Source organism: Bufo gargarizans, chromosome 8 (genome assembly GCF_014858855.1).
Source record: "Bufo gargarizans isolate SCDJY-AF-19 chromosome 8, ASM1485885v1, whole genome shotgun sequence".
Taxonomy (NCBI): Eukaryota; Metazoa; Chordata; class Amphibia; order Anura; family Bufonidae; genus Bufo; species Bufo gargarizans.
In genome coordinates, this window is record NC_058087.1 from 168,845,716 (window position 1) to 168,872,153 (window position 26,438).

General features: G+C 47.0%; 2 protein-coding genes across 2 annotated transcripts; one reads left to right on the forward strand and one right to left on the reverse strand.

The window, feature by feature from the left end:
* Nucleotides 1-3,546: 3,546 nt before the first annotated feature.
* LOC122945475 (interleukin-17A-like) lies at nucleotides 3,547-5,283 on the reverse strand. Its single transcript, XM_044304542.1, has 3 exons — nucleotides 5,248-5,283; nucleotides 4,426-4,661; nucleotides 3,547-3,784 (listed from the first exon to the last, which is right to left on the reverse strand). Exons 1-3 carry the CDS (start codon nucleotides 5,281-5,283, stop codon nucleotides 3,547-3,549), a joined length of 510 nt encoding a protein of 169 aa, XP_044160477.1.
* An 18,175-nt stretch (nucleotides 5,284-23,458) lies between these two features.
* LOC122945476 (interleukin-17F-like) lies at nucleotides 23,459-25,409 on the forward strand. Its single transcript, XM_044304543.1, has 2 exons — nucleotides 23,459-23,709; nucleotides 25,175-25,409. Exons 1-2 carry the CDS (start codon nucleotides 23,459-23,461, stop codon nucleotides 25,407-25,409), a joined length of 486 nt encoding a protein of 161 aa, XP_044160478.1.
* Nucleotides 25,410-26,438: the final 1,029 nt, after the last annotated feature.

The following is a 26,438-nucleotide window of genomic DNA, read 5'->3' on the forward strand; positions in this document are numbered from 1 at the left end:
AAGTCCTCAACCATACCAAGCCCACCGAGAAGTGTGTGGTCCCTAATATGAGGAACCCACCCATTCCAGTGAAAGCCCCAGGTGCATACAGCCAACCATCCAGGTAAGGAAAGCTAACCGCGTCTCATACAAGACCGGCTCTCCAAGGGTGTGACACATACATACATAGGATATTATTTTCATCATATCAGATCATTGACCCATCCCTGTATCTGAAAGACTCTTTATCAAATAACCTAAAGCTGATGAAAAGGCTGATGGACAATGGGGCATACAGAAGTGGGGAGCACAAAGCAAAGATCCAATTGGGTGATCTGTCAGGCCAATGGGTTTTGCCACCCAGGACAGAAGAGCTTCGCCTTTGGAGGTATAAGCAATCAAAATGGCTTTTTCCTGTTCAAAAAATGCGCAGGGTGCAAGATATCAAACAATAACATAGTAACATAGTACATAATGCCGAAAAAAGACATTTGTCCATCCAGTTCGGCCTGTTATCCTGCAAGTTGCCCCTGCAACAAGATATACTGTACATTGGCCGGACTAAAAGACAAAGACAAAGAAAAGAGTGGGGGAACATATATATAACATAAAGAAAAAATTTGAGGGCCACCCCCTGTCGAGGCATTATATGGAAAAGCATGAGGGGAAATTTAATGGCTCAACCTTCTGTGGGATCGAATTGATCAGATTAGGATCTAGAGGGGGTGATCTAATCAAGAGCATGTCGAGAGCAGAAACAAAATTGATTTTTAACATGGACACACTGATACCTGGAGGGTTAAATTCTGAGGTTGAGCTGTTTGCATTCGAATAAGGTAGGGAATTATGGAGAATGTGCATTTAGGGTTTTCTCAACTAAAAGACGTGGAATGGAGGAATGAAAGGATTAGGATTATGGATGAGAGTGTATAAATATAGGGTACCAAGCAACAGAGCCGGATACCTCTTCCCGACGAAGGACAGTGTACTGTCCGAAACGCGTAGATACGAATTTTGGTACCCACTACTCATCGTAGTGTGTATAGTGACGTCACTATCCACGCGAGGTACGAAACATACACTCGGCCGGGGCGCGAGCCGTAATCCAGTCATCCTAACCTGATACCCAGCATCACGTTCATTCACGCTCAAAGAGGAAGGAATAGACACGAAGGAAACGCCAAGGAACAGGTAATTAAAATTAACAGCAATATTAGCCTGTATATCCTAATGGCAAGTGTGTCAGTGACACCTTCAGTGTATGATAAGTGAGCTGGCTTAGGTTGGGAAGAGCGCGGTGTCATATCTATTGATTTTTTAAGTACACATACCTGCAACGGTTTGTGCGGTACCGCTGCGACACCTGCAGCCAAGTAAGAAAGCAGGGACTAAAGTGAGCGCCAGGGGTATTGTTTGTTTAATATCCTATTTCCAGAATGAGACCACCGAAGTGAGCGGAGAGCACGCCCTTTATTAATTTCTAGGGGACTGCAGAATATAGACAAGCACTGGCTTGGCTATCTCCAGCGTTCCCATAGAAGTGAATGGCTTGCGCGGTGCACTCTCCATTCATTTCTATGGGACTGGCAAAAGTAGCAGAATGCGCTCTCGCTCGGCTATTTTCAGAAGTCTCGCAGAAATGATTGGAGAGCATGCCGTGCATGTGCTGTGCATTCTCCTTCACTTTCAGGGGCCTGTTCTAGAGATGGTTGTGGGTCTCAGAGGTGGGATCTGCACCTATCTGACTGTGATGGTATATCCTAGATGACACAACCCCTTTAGTTGCACTGTTACTCTACAAGCCTTTTTTTTACTATTGTGATGTAAATAACATGGGTGGAGCTGTGACAACCTCCTATTTTTTATGAAAAACAGTGGTGGTCAATTTGTTATATATAATGGTTAAAACATTTTTGTTTTTGAGCAAAGAGAAATCATACAAAAACTAATAATGAAATTATTGCAGAATGATTATTGTTTGGGAGTGGGGGTTATCATGGGGGTTATAGGGTCTCCCGATAGAAGCAAGAGACGACATATAACTAGGACCACCACTCATTGCATCGTAAGGTAGATGAACTAGAATAAGGGGCTGAAAAGACTTAGATGGGAGCAAACAAAAGCCAAGGGGCCAAAGCTTCTACGTTCTCATGAGTTAAAATTGGAATAACCCTCTAAAGGATTTTCCAAGATTAGAAAAAAAACAAGAGTGTGCTTTTTTTTTCAGAACCAACACCACCCCTGCCCATGGGTTTTGTCTAGTATTGCAGTTCAGCTCTATTAATTTTCAATGAAAATTACTTGCAATACCAGACATGGCCAATGGACAGATGTGGCGCTGTTTCTGAAAGAAAATAAGACCCTTTATTGTAGTCCTCTAAGAGTATCCCACTGGCAACAATATGGTCTCCATTACAGCAAAAGTTTTGAAAATGTAGTTAGTCAAATAGATAGCAAATAATATGAATTCTGTGGGAACCTCTTTATTTAATAAATAGAGACAAAATAAATATGTAAATATATAATATTATTACAGAGCCAATACATAAATTAACTTACAGAGTAAGGCTACTTTCACACTTGCGTTCGGAGCGGATCCGTCTGGTGTCTGCACAGACGGATCCGCTCCTATAATGCAGACGATTGGATCCGTTCAGAACGGATCTGTCTGCATTATATTTGAGAAAAAATTCTAAGTGTGAAAGTTAGTCAGACGGATCCGTCCAGACTTTACATTGAAAGTCAATGGGGGACGGATCCGTTTGAAATTGAGCCATATTGTGTCAACTTCAAACGGATCCGTCCCCATTGACTTACATTGTAAGTCTGGACGGATCCGTTTGGCTCCGCACGGCCAGGCGGACACCCGAACGCTGCAAGCAGTGTTCGGGTGTCCGCCTGCTGAGCGGAGGACAAACGCTGCCAGACTGATGCATTCTGAGCGGATCCGCATCCACTCAGAATGCATTAGGGCTGGACGGATCCGTTCGGGGCCGCTTGTGAGCCCCTTCAAACGGAGCTCACAAGCGGAACCCCGAACGCTAGTGTGAAAGTAGCCTTATTCACACAAAAAAGATAATCCCTCTTCATATACTGTGCCCAATCATAGAAGAGGGTCTCCCGCTCAGGATACCCTCTAGGAGCAATAATGGTGAGCCACTAACATAAGGCTCTTCTCACTCTGGCAGACCTGGGCCATTCATATGTCATATGTTCAACTATTTCTTTCAGTGGCCAGCATGTAATACTACATCTCCGCTCTAGTGGCCACTGCAGGAGAAACTTATAGTTGGCTGCAGCTTCCCCGATGGTTCGGGATGAGCGTAGAATTGGATCAATTCTGTGGGACCCCTGTGTCTATGTTATGGACTGCAAACCACAGTTCCACAAAACATGGGCAAAAGACTTCAATGGGTCAGTGATCCACAAGATGCGGAAAAAGAGAAGACATGTCCTATCTTTTGCGGCACGGATCCAGGAGCACACAGAAGCCGTTCCGGGTCCTAGCCTCTAGAAGTACCAGGGGCATCTCCACAGTCATATGAGGCTCCATTCTAGTTGTGCCTCTTATCTGAGGTACTGGGTGATGGGCCGGACACAGGTGCAGCCCACGGTGACTAGCTGCTTGTCCAGCTTATAGACGGGGACACATCCTCTCATCTCACGATGCAGGACCAGGATCTCCTGTCTGATGGGGACTGAGTTCATGCTGAGGTCCACATTACCCTCAAGGTCCAAACAGCCGTTGTGGAGACATCTGGCCTCGTTGATGACCACCGGGATTCTGTTGTTGTCCATGTTGGAGCTGGAGGAAAAAGATGATAGAAATCAGAGGTCAAAACATCAAACAAAATTTAGTCCTTCACCCAGCAGAAAGGTTTGGGCAGCTGCCCTATTCCAATATATAAATACTCTGGCCAAGGCAGAGAGGCTTGTTGGGTCCCTTGGCACAGAGGGTACATGTCCCACCAGCTACCTATTTATATAGATAAATTCTAGATTGGTAACATTAGTACATTTTTTTAATTACTGTAAAAATGGCAAAATAGTTATTGAAATACTAAATGCAGCTGATAAACTTTGCAGGGGGCAGCCATTGTGGTTGTCAGTTGACCTCAGTGGAGGCGTCAATGGTGCATGAAGCTCACACCTGGAAATTCCCTTTGTAGTGTACAGTGATTGTGTTTCAAAATCTTCGGTCTAAGCTCACGGTATATTTTCCATGTTTGGTTAGTAGCATGAAGGAAAAATAAGCGCGCAGATAGAGAAACCAAAGTAATCGTGAGATGATGTCACTAAGTACACATAATGTATAGGGATGACCATACAGACATGGACGTGGAGAAATTTTCCTACAGGAATTATCTATAGGCAGAATGAGATAGATAGATAGATAGATAGATAGATAGATAGATAGATAGATAGATAGATCACCTGTATATTTACCTGTATTCCCATGGAGACATTGAGCGGCTCTTGATGCTGTCCGTCATTAGTTGTGCAGAGCTCTCACCGTTGCTCTTCATATGAACCTTAACACGTGGTGGAAATGTGGCGTCCACTTGGAATGGACAGTCACCTCCGGACACTGGGGGGACATCCCACTCCTCTGTACCAGGTACCTGCACCTCTCTTCCATGGGCAGAAGAATGGAAGATAAGGAGAAGCCATGTGGAGAGACCCTGAGAACAGATTATAGGATATGTATTATATGGGCATTATGGAGGTGTCAGCGTTATACAGGATAATGGTACGAGGAAGGGTTAGAAATGGAGCAATAAGGGGGCATGGCCAGCCATGAGAGAGTAAAGACGTGCCTTGTCAAAGCTCCTCTACACCCTGAGCAAACTGCCCTCCATACCGACTACTTATGATGGGCAAGACCACAAAAAAGGGTAGAGCCCGACCATCGGCTCCCCTGGCATCCCCCCAAGGCGACCTGCCCCGTTCTTTCGCTCGGCAGCCTGCTTTACCGGGCCCCACATCGAATCTTCATGTCATGCGCTCCCAAGATGGCGCAGGCATCCAGACCACGCAGCCTACAGAAGCGCTCCCTGACGCACAAAGGAACCTTTACCCATCCCCAGGGAGGTGCTGTTCTGCATCTGTGCTCTCCCTACCTGCTTGCACTGAGCGGCACGAGTGGACAATCAGCCGGGATCAGAGCCCTCTGGCCACATCTGAATCGCACTTCTTGGAAGTGCGCAACAGCCCTAACTGCCTGCAACTGCCAGAGCCTCTTCCTGTCTCCCCGCCACTGCTGCTCACTGTGGCGTCCCAGGTCAGTACAGGAGCTTCTCCCATCTTCTTAAAAGCCGCACCAGTGATTTTCAGCCCTGCCTACCCAGGGGGCCATGTACTGAGGCCCTCAGTTGGCTCTTTTTGGCCCAGAAGGCACGCACCCGATGCCTCTACAGTGTTGGAAGGCCCAGGCAATCAAAAGGAGCCTCTCTGTGACCAGCTATTGCCATACTCTGGCCCCCACCTCCAAGTTCAGCCCTTGGACCACCATCAGAGGTCCTCCAGTCGACCTGTACTTAATGCTCCTTCCCCTCCTGCTGCACAAGAACCCTTCTGTCCTCCTTCTCACTCCCCTAGCCCATCCTTGGCAGCATCTCCACATTGGTCAATAGGATCGTCTTGGGACGATCCCCATTCCCATCCGCAGCCATCCCCACTGGACCTTAAGGTCATAACTGACCCTACAGCAATGCCTCCCCTGAGTTCCCCATTGCATCCCTCTTTGAAACCGCCATCCTCTGCCGCTTTATTTGATGAGGACTCCTGACCGCCCACTATGGCGGACCTGCGTACTCTTATTTGCTCTCTACCTTCTAAGGCAGATTTGTCTAGCTTCGCTACCAACATCCTGAAAGAATGTAAGCGAGAATTCTCTCAAGTCCACTCTGAGATGGCTACGCTTGACACCAGACTTGACTCTGTCACACAAAAGCATGCAGCCCTGTCAGCAACCGTTAAAGCTCTACAAGACAAGGTCCAAACTCATGATGCCCAATGTTATGTCCTACAACATTTGGACGATATAGAAAACCGCAGTTGCCATAACAATATACGGATTAGAGGCCTTCCAGAGTCAATGTCGACAATGGATTTGCTACCCGCGATTGTGAGAATATTTAATGGAATCCTGGGTCACCCGCCAAACTCCCACATTGAAATTGACAGAGCCCAGAGAGCTCATAGACCTCCTAACCCTGATGGCACTAAACCAAGAGATGTCATCTGCAAAATTCACTTTTACGTTATCAAAGAACAGATCCTGAACAAGGCTCGACAAGCTTCCCCCCTGTTGCATGAAGGAGTCTCCATTGCACTGCTGCAGGATCTTTCACGTCACACTTTGTCACAGAGAGCCGCCTTGCGTCCGCTACTGGATCTCCTCAAAGATGTCGGCATTGATTACCGCTGGGGCTATCCCTTTGCTCTATTTGCTGGTCCCAAAGGACATGTTGTTGCTCTCCATAACCCTTCAGACCTACCACATTTTTTACAACTAGACCTCCCACTGATCAAATTGGGCCCCTGACCATCTATCCTCCCACCTGCCTCCACATTACAGAGACAGCCTCGCCCCTCTCGTGCCGGCAATACTGAATCACCTGGGCCGATCATGCCGACGCCTCGTGGAAGAAGAAAGCGACGATTAGCGGGCCTTGGACGTGGATCCCCATCTAACTCCATCACCCGAGGGATTACCTGCTGATCCAAATTGGGACGGTTGACCCATAGCCACAATGGCCTCGCTCCTTTTTATGCCTTGCATTTTTTCTGTTGCTTTTGCCCCCTTTTAGTAGTTGGTGTTACAGATTTGTCAGTTATATGATAGGGAAGGTGGCAGGCCTGCTCTTTTCTGGCTGCTACTTTTCCCTAATAATCTGAGACACTCCTTTGGGGCTTTTCTGTCCCGGTGACTGTCTCCTTAGACTTTTGGTCATGCTAGTTCTCTATTATTTGTTTTCAGGAAACACACTTTAAAGAGGGTAAGGCTCCTGGCATACAACATCGGCATTACACAACCTGGCACTTTGCAAATAACCCGGTGAATGAGACAGAGTTGGTCGCCATAGCGATCCATAGGTCTTTGCCTTACCAGGTGCTAGGATGCACTGTCGATCCCGGGGCCAGGTATTTGATTCTTTCATTATTAATTGGTGGACGTATATTCACCTTTCTTAATGCCTATGCCCCCAACCAAAACCAGGCCTCCTTTACTCTGGACCTAGTTGACAAAGCCCTTCCCCTGATTCGAGGAACGGTAGTCTTTTGCGGCGACTTTAATCTTACCCTTGACCCTACACTCGACAACTCGATCGGAAGTGCCTCTCTTCACTATTCCATTATTTTAAAAAAAGAAACGGGCACTACCCCAATTGCAACTCTGCGACCCATGGCGTCTTCAACACCCTGCAGACAAAGATTATGCTTTTTATTCTGCCCCTCACTCTTCCTACAGCCGCATAGATTACATTCTCCTCCAACAATCGGCCCTATCATGGATGGACTGCAAACAAATAGGCAAAATCCTGTGGTCGGACCACACCCCAATATTTTGTTCCCTAAAACGTCCCTTTCTCACCAAAACGGAGTGGACCTGGCGATTAAATGAATCTCTCCTTCTTGACCCGGTGTGCGCTGCTGATCTTACCAGCACTGTGTCAGATTTTCTGTCTGATCACAGTTCGGATAAGACTCCCCTCCCAATGAAATGGGAAGCCTTGAAATGCATCTTGCGCGGAGTAATAAACATGATTCCCGTCTCAAGAAGGAGAAAGCACATTCCCTCAAACTTGCATTACAAAAAGTCGCCTCTTTGGAACTTGCCCACAAGCGAGCACTCTCCTGGCTGACTTTATGTGATCTCCAAAACGCACGTTTAGACGCCAAACACCTGTTAAAAGCATCTTATAAACGCATGATCCAAACATGTCATAGTAAATTCTACGAATATGGAAACAAGAGTGGACGCATGTTAGCGAGAGCCCTTAGAGAAAAACTGTCTGTTTCACGCATCCCCGCTATCAAAAACCCCATGGACCGTATGTTACACACCACCACAGGTATTGCGTCTTCCTTCTACTCTTTCTATTCGGAACTCTACAATTTGCCCTGAGCTTCCCCAATACAAGCAGATCATACACCTGAACTACCTCCCCCCAACTCCCCAAATTATCTGCACTAGAATCTGCTAGCTTGGAGATGCCAGATGGGTCTCAAATCCTTGCCACAGGGCAAGAGCCCAGGCCCTGATGGTCTCACAGCCAGGTTCTACAAGTCCTTTGCAGTCTCTCTTTGCCCTTTTATGCTGCAGGTCTTTAACGCGGTGTCTCCTGGGCTTCCCTTCCCGGCACAGACCACTAAGGCTCATATCGCGGTCACCCCAAATTTGGTAAGGACCCGCACTTATGTGCTAGCTATCGTCCTATCTCTCTCCTTAAGTTAAATCTCAAAATATTTGCCAAGCTGATGGCCAACAGGTTAAATGCACTCTTACCCTCAATTATCCACCCTGACCAGGCGGGGTTTGTGCTGGGGCGGGGGGCCCGGGACAACACCCATAAAACATTGGATATCATCCACCATGCAAAGGCAAGTAGAATCCACCTCATGATTTTATCCCTAGACACTGAGAAGGCCTTCGACCGAATCTCCTGGCACTCTATTCACACTGTCCTCTCTCATCTGGGCATAGGCCCGGGTTTTCTGTCGAAGGTTCTCAGTCTGTATCAACAACCCTCGGCGCGAGTTAAAATGAATGGCACTCTTTCCTATACATAACGGGATGCGCCAGGGTTGCCCGTTGTCTCCTCTGCTTTACATTCTGGTCATGGAGCACCTTATGTCCTCCATATGAGCCAATCCAGACATCTCGGGAATAAGGATCGGAGAGTGAGAATATAAATGCGCGGCTTTCGCAAATGATCTTTTGCTCTACATAACCAACCCCTGCATTTCTCTGCTCCATGAGATCTCCCGTTTTGGTCACTGAACCAACTTCAAAATTAACATGTCCAAGTCTGAGGGCTTGGATCTCTCCTTACCCAGTGCACTAGTCTCTTCCCTTAAAACCTCCTTTCCCTTTTCCTGGCCGTCTAATGGAATAACATATCTAGACATAAAAATCACCACTGACCTGACGCGGCTTTTGAGACTAAACTTTACTCCCCTCCTCCAACAATTTCAGAAGGACCTGGAAGCCTGGCACCGTCGGGATTTCTCCTGGTTTGGCAGGATTAGCATCCTGAAAATGACTATGTTAACAAAATTACTTTATCTCCTACAGACCATCCCCCTCTGTATTCCATCCACATTCTGGTCTCAAATATGCCGATGTTTCACACGATTTGTGTGGTCACCTGGAAAGCCACAAATCAAATGGGAAATAATGACCCATTCCAAGGAGACGGGGGGGGGGGGGGGGTGTCTCCCTGACTGTCGATTATACTACCACGCTACTACCTATGCCCGGCTTTTAGACATGATTCGCACTGACACATCCAGGTCCTGGGTGCATATTGCACGTGACTCCTCTCCCTGCTCCAAAAAAGTTCTTCTGTGGCTAATAGGCACCTCACATCCCACTCTTTCTAAACTATCCTTCACAGCCCATCATACATTTGCAATATTAGCCACACCTCATTAATTGACCCTAGGGGTCCGTTGGTCCTAGTAACAGACCATCCTCGCTTCCCTTCGGGGCGCTCATCTTAGCTCTTTCTCCAGGGCACGAAAATTCGCCCAATGAGGTTTTATCACGTCCTTTCAGGATCCTCACTGAAATCCCTACCTCAATTGCTTGGGATCCCCAGTCCATCAACTCGCAACTCCTTTGAATATATGCAACTTAAGCACTTCCACTCCTCCATGTGTAAGACCCACACACTGTCGCAGACCTTACAACTTTTGAACAGATGTGCATCTCCCCTTGAGCGGTTTTTAGAAACATATCAACTACTGTATATACAAATTGCTGATCTGTCAACGTTCCTCGTGTCCTCTTCCATTCTGTCAGGCCTGGGAACAGGACTTAGGTACTCACCTCAACCCATCCCAATGGAATACAAGTTTTCTTCTCTCTCACAAAGCATTGATCTCTACTAAGGCTCAAGAAACGAGCTATAAAATCCTATCTAGATGGTACAGAGTGCCTGCGTTGCTCCATAAATGGTTCCCCGCAGTGTCAGATCGCTGCTGGAGATGTCATACGGAGGAGGGCACGATGAGCCATATCTGGTGGCATTGTGCCATTTTACGTCTTTTTTGTAACTTGGTACATAGGATAGGTAAAAAGGTATCGGGCATTCCCATCCAAAATGCCCCTGAAGCTCTTCTATTGTTTGTACTTGACCTGAATATCTCTGCCTATAAGAAGTCACTACTGAAATATATGATCCAGGCAGCAAAAGTAGTAATACCGCAACATTGGAAATCCATCTCTCCTCCTTCTTTGGAGGAATGGTTTGAGGAGATTGCCCTATACCAGAGGATGGAGGGATCTCATTAGCGTGACACCCTTGGATGTCTCACGATACCTGAAGACTTGGGGTCCGTGGGGCACGTTTTGTTCCTCAGAAACCTTCCGGAAGACGCAAATGTAAACCCTACATATCTAGCTATTGATACCCTCCTACCCTTTCCCATTTTCCCCATCCCCCCCTCCCACTGTCTAATGTCCTCTTTTATATGTATTTTCTTAAGTGTTTGATATTGTATTGCTTTAATGTTTGTTTCCACGCGGTTCCGTGGCTCACTATGTTGAGCACCAGATGCTTCTTACTTATCCTGTACTGATCCTGAGTTACATCCTGTATTTCTTTTATTAAAATTTTAAAACAAACAGATAAATAAATATATAAAACAGAGACCAAACCAACCATACAGGACATGATGCTCCTCAGCGCGGCGCAGACAGCACCGGTCCAGCCCACTCGCCACAGAACACCAGCTATGTACAATATTTACAATATCTATGTACATGTACTAACCTTCCTGGTCCGGTTGCACCTACCTACACTTAACAAATACAGAAGTTAAACTTACAAAAAGCCCACCCACCACCACCCCAATGCAACACACAATTTTTTTTTTTTTTTTATAATATATATATATATATATATATATATTTTTTTTTTTTTTTTTTTTTTTTATTTTTTTTTTTTTTGGTCCCTGAGCTGGTCCCGCATCCCATGCCCCCAGTACATGATAACAGACGTCCATGAACCAGCCCAGGATTTTCTTATATGTCCCAAAGTCCCCAATGTTCCATGGAACCCTCCCCCCATTTACCCACCACCCAACCTAACACTACACCCGACAACTCAACCTATACAAATATACAAATATATATATAGACATAAAGACATATAAACTACATTACATAGTACATTACATAGTAGACCTTACCCTCACCACCCACCGTGAGGCTTTTCAGCCACACACAACCCATTAAAGCCCAAGTTTGGCGCCTGCAAGCCCTATGTCCTCATACAGCCACCAAACAAAACAAAAATCTACAGTGTCAGCTTCAGCCCACCACCGGGAGGGGAGACAACAGGCTAGGGTACCCTAAAGGCAAAACCCCTCCAGAGGAGAGAGGCTCTACCCGCCCCCAACCTCTCGTACTCCAGAGAGCGCACCTTCACCAGGTCTCCGAGAATGTTCCTAACCACCTCATCCTCGGGGAGGATTTTGCGTTGCGTCGAAACTAAACACCGTGCATGCCACGTGTAGTACCTGACCACTGAGCTGACTAGGAATAAAGTGCAAAGGTCCCTACCACCCAGGTGTCTGAATGCTCCATAGGCCCATTCCGCATAGGAGAGAGTGACCAGCCTAGGCCAGCCAATGGAGGTCCCCACCCTGGTGTAAACCTCTGTGTTAAAGGGACAATGAAGCAGGAAGTGGTCCATGCTTTCCAGCACACCACCGCACTCCTCACGGGGACACCCCCTGTCCTCAGAGCTCCTACACTTCAGATTGTCCCTCACACACAGTTTCCCATGGAAGCAGCGCCAAGTCAAGTCAAAGAACTTCAAGGGGATCCTATTGGAATTTAAAAGCCGTAACCCAACCCTCAGATCCCGACCTGGGCAGTCCCTGAGGGCCAGAGGTTTCTGGAAATGGGTCAACAGAACCCTCTGGTCAAGGAGTCTCCTTGACTGAGTCCTGATTTCCCACATCCCCAGACCCCACCGACGTAATACCTTCAGAACCAGGGCAGCATAAGCCGGGAGATGCCCATGTGGTGTGCGGAGATCCTTCACTTGCCCCCCTGTCTCCCATTCCTGGAAGAAAGGCCGAAACCATCCCCGACAGGAGGCTACCCACAGAGGAGCCCTCTCTTGCCAGAGGTTCGAGAGATTAATCTTAATAAAGGTGTTCACCAGGAACACCACAGGGTTGACCATACCCAACCCTCCTAGTCTCCTCGTACGGTAAGTAACCTCCCTCTTGACAAGGTTCAGTCTGTTTCCCCATAACATCTGGAAGAACAGACTGTAGACCCGAGTCCAGAAAGGTTCCGGCAAGACGCACACACTGCCCAGATATAACAGCAAAGGGATCAGGTAGGTTTTGATAATGTTCACCCTTTCCCTGAGGGTTAAAGACCAACCCTTCCACTGGTCCACCTTCTGAGCGGCAATCTTAAGCCTGCTATCCCAATTTTGATGGGGGTAATCCCCCTGGCCAAATTCAATGCCGAGGACTTTTGTAGATTCCTGGGGCTCTGGAAGGGTGTCCGGGAGATCAAAACCAGGATCTCCACCTCCCAGCCAGAGACTCTCACACTTATCTCGGTTGATCTTGGACCCAGATGACTCTGAGTAGCGCTCTACCTCAGACAGTACCCACTCTGCCTCCCCTCTCGAAGACACAAAGATAGTTACGTCATCAGCATACGCCACCACCCTCAGTGTAGTCTCCGGAGCCGCCCGGTCCATCCCGATGCCCGCCAACGGCCCACGATCAACCCCTCTAAGGAAGGGATCGATCGCGAACACGTACAAAAGCGGGCTCAGAGGACAACCCTGGCGAACCCCAGATCCCACCCCAAAAGGACGCCCAATCCAACCATTCACAAGCGGGAAACTCTCTGCCCCTGCATACAAGGTCTTAAGCCAATCAACAAACCCCCCGGGCAGGCCATATCTCAGAAGGACAGACCAGAGGTACTCGTGGTTAACACGATCAAATGCTTTTGCCTGATCCAAGGACAGCATGTACCCCTTCCAGTGACCTGCCCTGCCCTGCTCCACGGCCTCCCGGACACTGAGCACAGCACTAAAAGTACTGTGGCCGGGAACAGAGCAATGCTGGGCCCCAGAAAGGAGCTGGGGTGCAAACTTCACCAGCCGATTAAATAGCACCTTTGCCAAAATCTTTCTGTCCACACCGAGGAGCGCTATGGGACGCCAATTCTCAATGTGGAAAGGATCTTTACCCTTTGACAGGATGATCAGGGCCGACCTCCTCATTGACTTTGGTAGAGTACCCGAGGAGAGACACTCATTTAATACCTCAGTCAAGAGGGGAACTAAGGTGTCCTTAAAGGTCTTGTAAAACTCAGATGTTAAGCCATCCGGACCAGGTGATTTTTTGGGAGCAAGCCCCTCAATCACCAGACTGACTTCCTCTTCACTGATCATTTCCGTCAAACCGTCGAGAGAGGGGTCTACCCCTGGTTCAGGGACAGTTTCAGTCAGGAAAGCCGATATCTTATCACGATCAAGATCCCTCCTTGCCATGAGATGTGAGTAAAAGGATCTGACAACCTCCAGGATCCCTGATCTGGACCTTCTCAGAGAACCCGTACTATCAATCAGTCCTGACACAATCTTACTACTCACTGACATCCTGCAGTTTTTGTAAGGGTCGGGCGAGCGGTATTTCCCGTAATCCCTCTCAAAAACCAAAGATGCGTGCCTATCGTACTGACACCTCATAAGCAAAGACTTCACTCTGGAGATCTCCTCACGGCTACCCCCAGTCGAGACAAGACGTTCGAGTTTCCTCCTCAGGCCCTGATACAGGCGATACTTACTCAGACTCCTGAGGCTCGAGAGCTGGCGGAAGAATCTCCCCACCCTTTCCTTGAAGATCTCCCACCACTCAGACTTACTGCCGCAGAGATCCAGCAATGGTACCTGGCTCTGAACGAAATCCTCAAAGGACTGTCTTATCTCCGCTTCTTCCAAGAGAGACGAATTGAGCCTCCAGTAGCCCCTTCCCATTCGGGGGGTCTCTGCAACATTCAGAGAAAACAAAATCATACAGTGGTCGGAGAACTCCACCTCCACAGCGGACACGGCTGAAGAGACGGCTTCCTCCTTTAAATAAAACCTGTCTATTCTAGACCTACAACTAGCCCTATGATAGGTGAACCCCGGGTGGCCTGGGGTGTGCCGGATGTGGACATCCACCAGACGAGCCTCACTAGCTATTTTATTAAGCGCAACGCTGTCGTAAGTCAGCTTGTCCCTGGAACCTCCCCTATCCTGGGGCCTCGTGACAGTATTGAAGTCCCCTCCAAAGACCACCTGCCGACTTGTAAAAAGATAGGGCTTGATCCTCATGAAGAGACACTTACGGTCCCACTTGGACTGGGGACCATAGATGTTAATTAGACGAAGTTCTTGTCCCCTCATGAGGACATCCAGGATCAGGCACCTCCCCATTTCTAATTCAATAACCCGTCGGCATTCTACCGGTGCAGTAAAAAGGACTGCCACCCCGCTATACGGCTCGGCCGCAAGAGACCAGTAGGAGGATCCGCGTCGCCACTCCCTTTTAGCTTTAAATACAGATGCCAAATCTGGCAGCCTGGTCTCCTGCAAAAACAAAATGTCAGCTTCAACCCGGCTGAAAAAATCAAAGGCCGCAAATCTAGCCGTATCTGACTTAATGCTGGCGACATTAATGGACGCCAGCGTCAACGGAGTGAGTGCCGCCATCATGGGTGATTGAATTAGATGGCTTTCTTTTCCCACTGCCCCCACCAACTTTTTCATCAGATGATGGCTTACCCCTCTTCAAACAAACAGATGTGTCCATTTCACCTCTGCCCTTGTGCTCTGACTCCAAGCCAGCCCCCACCCCTGAGGACATGTTTTCCCCAGTAGAAGGAGGCTCGGCGTCCCCCGCAGGCCCAGGTGTCACCGCGACTCCCGAAACCTCCCCACCGGCTCCCTCCCCTGAGGAGGGGGAGGTGTCACCAATGGCTTGGAACCGGTTTGAGAGACTAATCAGAGGGGGGTTGGTTGTACCTTCCTTTGGCATCTGGCGGGTGGGAGAAGATCTTAAATCTCCCTTTTTCCCTGTACGTTTATTACCCTGCTTTTGCCATCCCCCACTTCCCCCGTCATGGGGGGATAATGAGGAGATGGCACCTTCCTCTTCCTGGATCCTCCTAATTTCCTCATCCAGCTCACTGTCCCTTTGGGCCTCAGCAGTAGCAGCAGTCTCAGGGGTGAGATCAGGGGTCATCCCAGCTTCCCCAGTTGCCTGAGGTTCCCGGGATTCACCCATCTCCCTCTCCCTTCGGCGATTTTCCTGACGCCTCAGTTGGGCAGGCGTCTTTTGCTTACTTTTCTTCCCTGGCCCCTCTGTTCCTTCACTTCTGCCAGCCCCTGCCCCAGTAGAATTGGCCTCACGGCTTCCTCCCGCCGGGGCATTGACCGCATTGGCAAAGGAATGAGGGCAGCGACTGAATGGGTGACCTAAGTCACCACACAGGTGACACCTAATCTCTGCACATGATGCAGCGAGGTGGCCAATCTCCCCACACAGCGCGCACTTCTGTACAGTGCAGTTAGCACTGAAGTGTGTGGGGCTGCCGCATCTGTGACAGAGCTTCGGCTGACCCTGGTAGAAAATCTGGATGCGATCCCTTCCAAGGAAGGTGGCAGATGGTATGTGAGTAACTGTGTTTCCTAAAAGCCTAAGTTTTACCATGAACGTCCAGGCCCCAGACCAGATGCCATGTTCATCCCTGTTCTTCTTGGGAACCTCCACCACCTCCCCATATCGGCCGAGCCACGTCATGATGTCAATACACGAGAGTGACTCGTTACGGGTTAGAACGGTCACCCTCTTCACATTGTTCTGACGAGACACTGCCTGGACGGCAAAATCTCGCCAGCTGGGCTCGTCCTTTGCCATCTCATAGTTCGACCAGAAGAGCTCAAGTCCCTCCGGCCGAACAAAGCTGACATCGAACTCAGGGGTCCCATAGGGATGTATCAAGGCGTAGATGTCTGTCGCCTTGAAGCCCATCTTTAGAAGGAGCTCAACAACTTCTGATCTTGAAGGACATGTATCACTGCCCCTCCACCTCAGACGGACCACATTCCTACGGAGAGCACCCTGCCCAGCTGTCGGGAGGGACCACGTGGTCTCCCCGCTCCTTTGCTCTCGGAAGGCTGAGAGGCCATGCCTATCTATCCAAAAGGATAGATCAACCTCCCTCCCCTCTACATTGATTGTGCTCTCCCCTCTCTTTAGAGCCTCCAGAAGACGCCGCTGCAAAACGCCGTCCCCAGAGCCAGAGGACAAGGAGGGTCCCCTACTCACCCCGGCTGTGACAGTAGCAAAACTGCGCACAGGGGCTGCCACAGCCGGGGGGGCAACCGGACCAGGTTCCACACCCTCCCCACTTACCAAAGACCCTCCACCACCCACTTCCATATCTTCCATCCCCAAACCAGCCTTACTTACAACAGATTCTGCGACCTCCCTTCCTTCCCTCCTAACACCATTCACTCCACCATCCAAACCCCCAGACATATTTTTATTAAAAATAATTTTCTGCCCCCCACCTGCTCCCTCACTCATACTGGCTGAACCGGTGTGTTTTGGTGTAATTATTGGTACCTCAGCATCACTGGGCCCTGGGGTCGGAGCTGCCCCCAAAAGATAGGCCACAGCCCCAACCCCACTTTTATCATTGCCCTCCGCTTCCTCAGTACTACCATTTACAACTTTTGGGCGCCGCTGATCCATTACCGGGCGCCGCTGATCCAAACGCTGCTGATCTGTTCTTTCATGGCGCCGCTCATCTGGACCAGCAGCGCCAATACAAAACAAAGGCTTTGGCCTCAGTTCTTGACCTTCATTGGGAGGCGTAACCGTCATAGCTCCGACAGCTCCTTCATGCCTCTGCTGGCCCGAGGGAACAGCGTCATCAGCGGTTGGAGCCATCGGAGCTCCTGCAGCCATCTGTGGCGTGGAGCCACCCCCTCCTCCCATCAGGGAGCAAACTCCAGCGCCAGAGATTTTTCTCTCATCCTCCGCAGTAACCTTCCTGTCCGGCTTTTCAGCCGGTGTCGCACCAGCTCCATCCCCGTTACTGCAAACAGAGACGGAGCTCACCACCATATCGGATACCTCGCTCTCCCCTCTCTCCTGCACCGAGTCCACTGCAGGACACGGGCTGGGCTGAGAAGAGGGGCTAATACAGTGAGCCGGCCCTGCGGTCGACCCGGGGGTCCCAGGGAGGGGGGTGTATACATATCTTACCTGCTCCTGGAGCTTGGTCTTCTTAGCCTTTTTCTTTCCTTCCCCAGGCGTCTCCGGTGGCAACTCATCACCAAAGCATAAGTCCTGGAAACGCACTGGGGACTCCAGGAGCTGGATCTCCTCCACTAGGGCCCCTCCCGGGCCTGCAGGTCTCATACTCATCCCCCGAGCCGCAGCTGGGTGACCTTGCTATTTGGCGTGCAGGGGGCCCACTGTACGGAATCTGCTCCTGCAGGCTGCCAGGTGGATCTTGCTGGTCATCATCATCATCCTCCTCCTGCACGACTGGTTCCTTCTCCACCTGGCTGTCAGGCTGCTGCCCCATCTGCCCCTTCTCCTCCGCCATCTTCCGAAAACGTTCCTCGTTTAGGAGTTTTTCCTTAAACGGGCCGCTTTTATCTCGGAGTACAGTCCGCCTTTGCTCAATCTCGCCAATGTCAGCTTGTAGCTGCTTTATTTGGTTCTCCAGCCCCTGCTTCTTCCTCTTTGGGGCCACTCCAACACAAGACCTCAAGCCGCGCAGCTCCTCCCGGAGCCTCCTCAGGGTCTTAGTCGCGTCTTCGTACTCACGGAGGTGGCTCATGACCCGGGATCCGTAGGTGGAAATGGACTCCCGGGCCCTCAGTACGCCCCAGCCTTCCTCCTCAAGATCTGCTTCACCTCCGTGAACACTCGGCTTTTGCTGGGCCCCGGAAGGGCCACTCTCACCCATGCTGGCATTCGGGTCCTCCTTAGCGGATCCAGCCTTGCGGCTCTTCCTACTACCCTCAGACTCAGGGGAGACAGAAGCCACATTACTGCGACTCCTGCCAGATCTTCTTACCCCTGAGTCCTCCATGCAGGCCAAACGCTGGCTTCTCCTGTCCCCTGAAGGCCTGCCGCTGGGAACAGGAGCCTGGGGCTTGCTTCCCTCGCTCATGCCTGAGAACCCACTCTCCCCCTGGGGAGGAGAGAGCCGGCCTCAGGTGGATAGATTTTCCTCCAAACGCTCAGGAGCAGCAGCAGCAGCTACACACAGCCACAGGCGACCACACCCACAGGTAATCGCAGCTCAGGAACAGCTGGTCCAGAGCTGCACTCACTATTCTGCTGGTGCAGTCACTGTGCACATACATTACTTATCCTGTACTGATCCTGAATTATATCCTGTATTGTACTCCAGAGCTGCACTCACTATTCTGCTGGTGGAGTCACTGTGTACATACATTACATTACTTATCCTGTACTGATGCTGAGTTACAGCCGGTATTATCCTCCAGAGCTGAACTCACTATTCTGCTGCTGGAGTCACTGTGTACATACATTACATTACTTATCCTGTACTGATCCTGAGTCATATCCTGTATTGTACACCAGAGCTGCACTCACTATTCTGCTGGTGCAGTCACTCTGTACATACATTAAATTACTTATCCTGCACTGATCCTGTGTTGCAATCTGTATTATACTCCAGAGCTGCACTCACTATTCTGTTGTTGGAGTCACTGTGTACATACACTACTTATCCTGTACTGATCCTGAGTTACATCCAGTATTGTAATCCAGAGCAGCACTCACTATTCTGCTGGTGCAGTCACTGTGTACTTACATTACATTACATGTCCTGAGTTACATCCTGTATTATACTCCAGAGCTGCACTCACTGTTCTGCTGGTGCAGTCACTGTGTACATACATTACATTACTTATCCTGTACTGATCCTGAGTTACATCCTGTGTTATACTCCAGAGCTGCACTCACTATTCTGCTGGTGCAGTCACTGTGTACATACATTACTTATCCTGTACTTATCCTGAGTCACATCCTGTATTATACTCCAGAGCTGCACTCGCTATTTTTTCACTGTGTGCATACATAACATATACTCTAGAGCTGCATTTAAAATTCGTCTGGCTTAGGAGCTCGTTCTGATAATTTGTAAGTAGAGTTTAATTGAGACTCTGTAAAGTAATATGATATAGAAAAAATTTACTACGTCCCTCCCCCACATTACAGGAGATAGGCTCTTAGACTGTCTGATTTTATGCTTTCTGTTTCCACTAACAACCAACAGAATTGTAACTACAGCTCTGGAGCATAACACAGGTTGTATCCATAAGTAATGCAAAGTACGTACAATGTTGCTCAGCATTTATTGATCTTTAGAAGAGGACAACCCCTTCAAGACAATTCTTCAGGTAAACCAAGGAAGATAATTTTGCTTTCAGAGAACATAATTACAAGTAATGAACCCCCACACCTCATACCCCTATAATGGACCTGGTTAATAACACTGAATAGGAATCGGTGCTCCTACCATTAATGTTCCCCGGTGGGCGGCCATTGTTCTCATAGACGAGCTCTGGTGAGGTTCTGCTGGTGGACTGTGCTGGGACTCTGACTCCAGGCCCCATTATATAAGGGACACGGTTGTTTCTGGACTTTCCTGAAATACTCATAACCTAAAATCAGGTTTCAATGATTCTCGGGACTTTATATCAATATATTAAAATTTTGGGGAAATTAGTATGAAACATTGGGAGAATTTAAAGGACGGGAACATCTCCCGCTATGGAATCCCTCAATTACTAATTAACCAGAAAAGCTGACACAGTAATAATCCTCTCCTGCTCCGGATAGAGATAAAAGAGTCATAAACTGAAGCGAGAGCTCATAGTAACAAACAGGATTGTATGAGAAGTATCTACACACCAGTACCTTCAATCCATACCCTTAGAGGGGCGTTCTGGGACTTTGTAATCTTTTTATCAATAGAAACTTAGGGCCGGTCATATCCATGTACGACTAGGTGTATCACTTGTTACTACTGATGGGGCCCCCAATGGTTCTATATAGTAAGGCAGTCAATGGAAGTTACTGTACACATTACTAGTGAACACATGGCCGCCCTGCAAAAAACATTCTGGACAGAGCAAGGGTAATTTAGTAACTTGATGAGGTCATGTGACCCCATGGACATGATGTCAGATGGACAAGAGGGGGGCACTGTTTTTTTTTGCAAGAGTCATTTAGACAATGACGAGCAGGGGCTAACTGTGCATCTTGGATTTTTAAATTACATAGTTATAGAAACTCTTATTGAAGAGCAGAACAGGACAGAGAGGGAGGGGTGAACTCATAAAATATTGTTTTATTTTTCTACTGTGTAATTCAGTATTTTCATATAAAATTTTGAATGAATGCAGCCAGGATTAAGAGCGAGAGCCTATGAGTCCTACCTACTCAGTCTACTCATAGATAAAGACTGAGTAATACTTCCCTCACCCACCTACTCATAGAAAAAGCCTGTGAGTCCTGCTTCCCTCACCCATAAATAAAGAAAGCCTGTGAGTCCTGCTTTCACATCCCACTCATAGAGAGAGCTTGTGAGTCCTGATTCCAACCTTTATACATAGAGAAAGACTGTAAGTCCTGCATTCCCCACCCATACATACAGAAAACCTGTGAGTCCTGCCTCTTAAGCCTACTCAAAGTAAAAGTCTATGGGCCAGATTTATCATTAGCTCAAGTCAGAATAATGGAGTGAAAAAGTCGCAAATTTTTGCTCAATCGCTTAAACTGCGCAAAAATTTGCGACTTTTTTCTGCTCTGCACTATGCTCACCAGTTTTCTGAAAGTGGGAGTGTTTTCTTATGTAAATGAATCTCTAGACAGATTTACTATTGGGACTATTTAAAAAGTCGCAAAAAAGTCGCAATTTCACTCCAGTGAGGACCATGCTTATCTTATGAGACTTTTTAATAGAACATGCGACTTTTTCATAAAAACGTGCGACTTTTTCATAAAAACGTCCGACTTTTGTAATGCTGCTTACTGACGGATAAACTGCTACCGTCAAACCACGTTTATTACAGTCTTAAAGGGCCGTTCATAAATCTGACTTGGCTAAAACTGACTTTAGCCATATGTGAAAGTGGAGTGAGCTGTCAGAGTCGTGATAAATCTGGCCCTATGAGTCCTGCATCCTCCGTCCCCTCAAAGCGAAAGCTTGTGAGTCTTGCTTCCCTCACCTACTCATAAAGAAAGCCTGTGAGTCCGGCTTCTTTCTCCCACTTATAGAGCAAGCCAGTGAGGCCTAATTTCCTCCATTACTCATAGAGAAAGCCTATGAGTCATGCTTTCCCCACCCATAGATACAGAAATCCTGTAAGTTCTGCTTCCTAGACCCACTAAAAGAGAAAGTATGTGGACCCTGCAACCTTGGCTTCCTCATAGAGAAAGCCTGTGAGTCCGGCTTCTCCCTCCCACTTATGGAGCAAGCCAGTGAGGCCTAATTTTCTCCCTTACTCATAAAGAAAGCCCATGAGTCCTGCTTCTTCCACCCATTCATAGAAAAAGCCAGCGCATAGATAGAAGAATGAAATAGAGGATAGAAGATAGAGGATAGAAGAATGAAACTTGATATACACATGCATAAAGTGGCTTAAAAGTGCCTTCCATCACTGAGCAACCAAATCCTTGCTGGGACCACCAATTATCAGTTGTGATCAGAGAGAGTATCCACTGGTATATGCTTAATACGCCTACAGCGCCTCTGCAGGGGAAAAGATGCATTACACTGTTCCCATTTATATTAATGAGCTGTAATTGTGATGGATAGACATTCTAGGTGCTCCAGAGAAAACTGCACCCTCTGCACCTACCATTTACTCAATATTCCTTAATTGTCCAACAGGGGTCGACACCGAGCACAGGAGGAAGGGCAATGGAATCAGGTTCAGATTAGTCATTGATATGTAGTTACAATGCAAGAAAAATGTACTTGGTCATAGTTATATTAGGAATCAGTGAAGACAATAATTACCATGTGCTGCTATTTCTATGGTCCAAGATAAGCAGCGAGAGTTCAGATAAATTATGGCCCCCGATTAGGGAAGTGCCGGAGATCTTATGCCGGTTTCTCTCTCTTATAATCTGACATAACAGGGTAGAGCTGGACAGTCCACATTCCTCAATGGTCATAGACACGACTGGAACTTACAGAAACTTTTTGGAAAACTATGATTCCTGAGATGGAGACTCCACCGGGAGCCACAACTGGTATAAATAGAGAGAGGGACTGGGATCCAAGAATTAGAGCAGCAGCTCCCAGAACTATACGGAGAACCCAGCAGCAGGAGAAGAATGGTCCATACAAGAACCTCACTGATACTTGTGAGTATAAAAGTGTCCATTGTATTATATTGTATTAAGGATGATGACGGTAGAATTTATATCATCCAGAATACAGCAATAAGTCCATTCCAATAGGCTGAAAAGTGTTCCCTGATTTACTTCCAATGTGTATTCCTAGGAGCCTATAAATTTTGATAAGGGAGCAGATTAGAGGTTCCATGGATGCTGGATTAATGGTAGTTTCCTCTAATATCTGCATAGGATGCATTGAATGCTTTGGTGAAAACCATTAAAGAGTTTATCCCATGATTAATGTAAACAATAGAAAAACATAAAGTACATGACAGTCTCTTTCTAGCAAAGCTAGAACCAGTCCTGAACCTCACATGGATCCAGAGATCTCCCCGTTCATTGCTCCATTTACTATGGTAGCTCAGGATATGTCCTTTCTGATGCTATTATCTCCCTATAAGAGCTCAGGGGCGGATCCTTTCTGCTTCAGCTCTCTCCCTGTAACTGTCACAGCTTCTGACAGTAGATACAGCTGGTGGCGGTTGAAGGTTGGAAATGAGTGTGTGTGACCACATCAGCAATGTTACTAAGGTGGATGGAGAAATATTGAAAAAACAAACTGCAGGTGGCGCTATACAGAAACATAACTAAATGACTATACTAAGTTTTTAATCAAATGCACTTACAAAAGTATTCAGGTCCAGGTGCTGGTTTCAAAAGTGTCATAGGACAACCCCAATAAGACAAACATTGTGCACAAAAAACAATTGTCTCCTTTTTGCCTGTTTGGAATGCTCAAAGTTATTTTCCTTCTGATAAGATGGCCGCCCTGGTGTCCCTCTGCTCATCGGCCTTTCTCTCAGAAGAGTATTTGTCCCTCACTAATACTCAGGAAGGATCTCAGGATGAAGAGCTCCCCCTAGAGGCCAAACAGAGATGTCCTGGAAGAAGGAACCGCCACTGGCCAAGCGCTATGATAGTGGACATCGGTCTCATTGACACCAGCTACCTGGACAGTTTGGTACAGATGGAGGACATTCACACTCGCTCTTTGTCACCCTGGGAATACAGGTAAATGTCACAACGTACCTCATTTCAAACATTTCGGAAATAGGGCTATAGTCCTGTGTACCTTCTATGGAATGGAGCACTAATTTCCCGCATTATTAGGGCTTGGATTTGCAGGTTCATCTGGACTTGTGTCCTCAGGACAAGACTACTTTCTGTAAGCCCCAGAATTTCAGCCTTGACATGATCCAAATCACCATCTGCATTAATGCAGTACATAATGCAGTGTATACAGTTCCTATGCAGTGTTATGTGTCTCCATGGTAACAGACTACAAACAAAGCCTGTATGCAGTCAGATTCTGAAACCATCACCTTCTTGCTAATCTACTCCTGATCACAGAAGAAGAACCTGTGGTCAGAGTCGATTAGAGCTATTCACACTCAGTGGCTATAGATCCCCAGGACACATTCAAATCAAATTAATGCAACCAAAACCTCATCATATCTAAAAGTAAATTCATGAGAAAAGTGCACAAACACTTTAATGTTTTGGCTGGAAACTATAGACTGTACATATATAATCATAGTAGCCATAGATAATACACTTGAAACCGACAGTCAACCAATCCTTCCTTTCTACCACACACGAGAAGGTATTAGATAGTGTCTTCTAGCAGACTGTGGTTCCTCTATCCAACTCCCAGTAAATTTTGAAAAAGTCTTCAGTCCCCCCAAAAATCCTTTTAGTGTAACACAGAGGAGGAGGGAGATGCAGCTGCAGTTTATCAGAGAAAGAGGTAAAGAGGAATCGCAGCAGCCTCAGAGCAGAAAGCACAGTTCTGACATCAGCAAGAAGAACCTTAGTGAGTGTGGACAGAGAAATTTACAGAGACGAGGGGGTGGGAAAATATCCAAAATCTGCAGGGTACATAGATCTTCAGCTGCCAAAAGAACAATATGTAAATGTATACATTGTGGAATTGCAGAGAAAAAAAAAGGGGGGGGGGGTCAGTCAGCACATCCCAAAGCGCAGGGGCACGTTGCTATGGCTGAGAACAGGACTGTTAAACAAAACAAGCAATGCAACAGCTCACTGCAAACCAAATAAAGTACAAAATTGCATCATAATATCAAATGCTGAACTAATAAGTTAGAGATACTTGGCAAATCGTTTTGTACAAAATTATTTGAGCCCGTCTGCCAAAAATGACAGAAATTCAGGCGGATCCAGCATGTAAGTGGAACCTGCACTTTCTGAATTATATGATAGCCGTTATGGTACATAACAGGTATATTTAGTGTTAGGAACCCGTCTAACTAGAGATCGCCTTGACGTTCGGCAGACGGGCTTAAATAATTTTGTACAAAACGATTTGCCAAGTATCTCTAACTTATTAGTTCAGCATTTGATATCATGATGCAATTTTGTACTTTATTTGGTTTGCAGTGAGCTGTTGCATTACTTGTTTTGTTTAACATTTTGGAATTGTAAAATTTTATTTATTCTTTTAAATTTCCTTTTTCAGTCTCAATTCAGATCCCAACAGATTCCCCTTCGTCATCGCGGAGGCCAATTGTCTGACTTTCACTTGCGCAGACGCCAATGGCAATGAGAATCCAGCCCTGATCTCCTACCCCATCCAGCAGGAGGTGATGGTCCTACGTCGGGAGCAGAAAGGCTGCAGCTTCTCCTATAGACTGGAGACCGAGGTGGTCACACTGGGCTGCACGTGCGTCAAGCCTGTCGTCAGCTATTACTGATTATGTGGAAATAAGGATGGACGGACGCCAATGAATATGAACTTTTTGGATTATTTGGGATATTTTCTTTATATTTAAGCCATAAATAAAATAGAATTATCCTAAATTCTTGTCTGTAGCATCGATTAGTTATATTAAAGAGGCTCTGTCAGCATGATCAACCCTATTAAACCAGGCATACCTTTCTTTAGTCTGTATGCTAAACAGCTGCATAGATATCTGCATTTTAATTCATTTGCAAATTAGCAAATTGAAGCACCAGGAGGCGGGGCTGAACCCTTGGAGCAACACTGTGCTCTGCACACTTCCCCCTCCCCTTGATTGACAGGACTAGGCATCAGCATGCTGAGGGCAGAGATGTGTCCTAGCATCTACATATCATATACTCTATGTACTGTAGCTTCACCACACTGAGATCTGCTTAGAAATCTAATATATATATCACTGCTTTATTCACAACCAAAACATATGATTATAAAGACAACAGTATTATGTGTTAGCTTTCTAAGCATAGAAAAAACATATTTATTTATTTATGTAGTAATGCTATATCTTTGTGGTAAGTGCACAGTTTTGGATGTACACATCCCAGGTTTGAATCTTGGGAGAGACTTTCAGATATTTTTTTCTCCCTCTTCTTTATAGTCATATATTGTGTCTCTGAATAAGCCAGTAATAGGTTTTAGGTTTCTAATCATATAAAAAAAACACTATTCTCAATACAGTAAGGTCCTTTATTATTAACATATGATTATATATTATCTATTATAGTATATCCTTTTATTATGGGTTAAAAGAGAGAAAATAATAACAAAAAAAATATGTCTTTTATAGGACTTGAACTCAGGATCTACAACATGCAAAGCTAACCACTTACCATGGAGTTATAGACTTTTCACATAAAATAGGGGAGTTATACGCCGTTCTTGATACGCCTGCGCTGCCTGCGTATACACCGAAGTTATGTAGAGGGGCAGGCCTCTACATAATTTTGGCGCTTGGTTTCGCCAGCCATGCGACATAGTTTAA

Excerpts from the sequence above, each read along its gene's own strand:
- LOC122945475 (XM_044304542.1), bottom strand. The coding sequence starts at position 5,283 with ATGGGAGAAGCTCCTGTACTGACCTGGGACGCCACA. Across the intron at positions 4,662-5,247 it reads TACTGACCTGGGACGCCACA|GGTCTCTCCACATGGCTTCT; the intron begins GTGAGCAGCAGT and ends ATCTGTTCTCAG. Across the intron at positions 3,785-4,425 it reads ATGTCTCCATGGGAATACAG|CTCCAACATGGACAACAACA; the intron begins GTAAATATACAG and ends TTTTTCCTCCAG.
- LOC122945476 (XM_044304543.1), top strand. The coding sequence starts at position 23,459 with ATGGCCGCCCTGGTGTCCCTCTGCTCATCGGCCTTTCTCTCAGAAGAG. Across the intron at positions 23,710-25,174 it reads TTGTCACCCTGGGAATACAG|TCTCAATTCAGATCCCAACA; the intron begins GTAAATGTCACA and ends TTCCTTTTTCAG.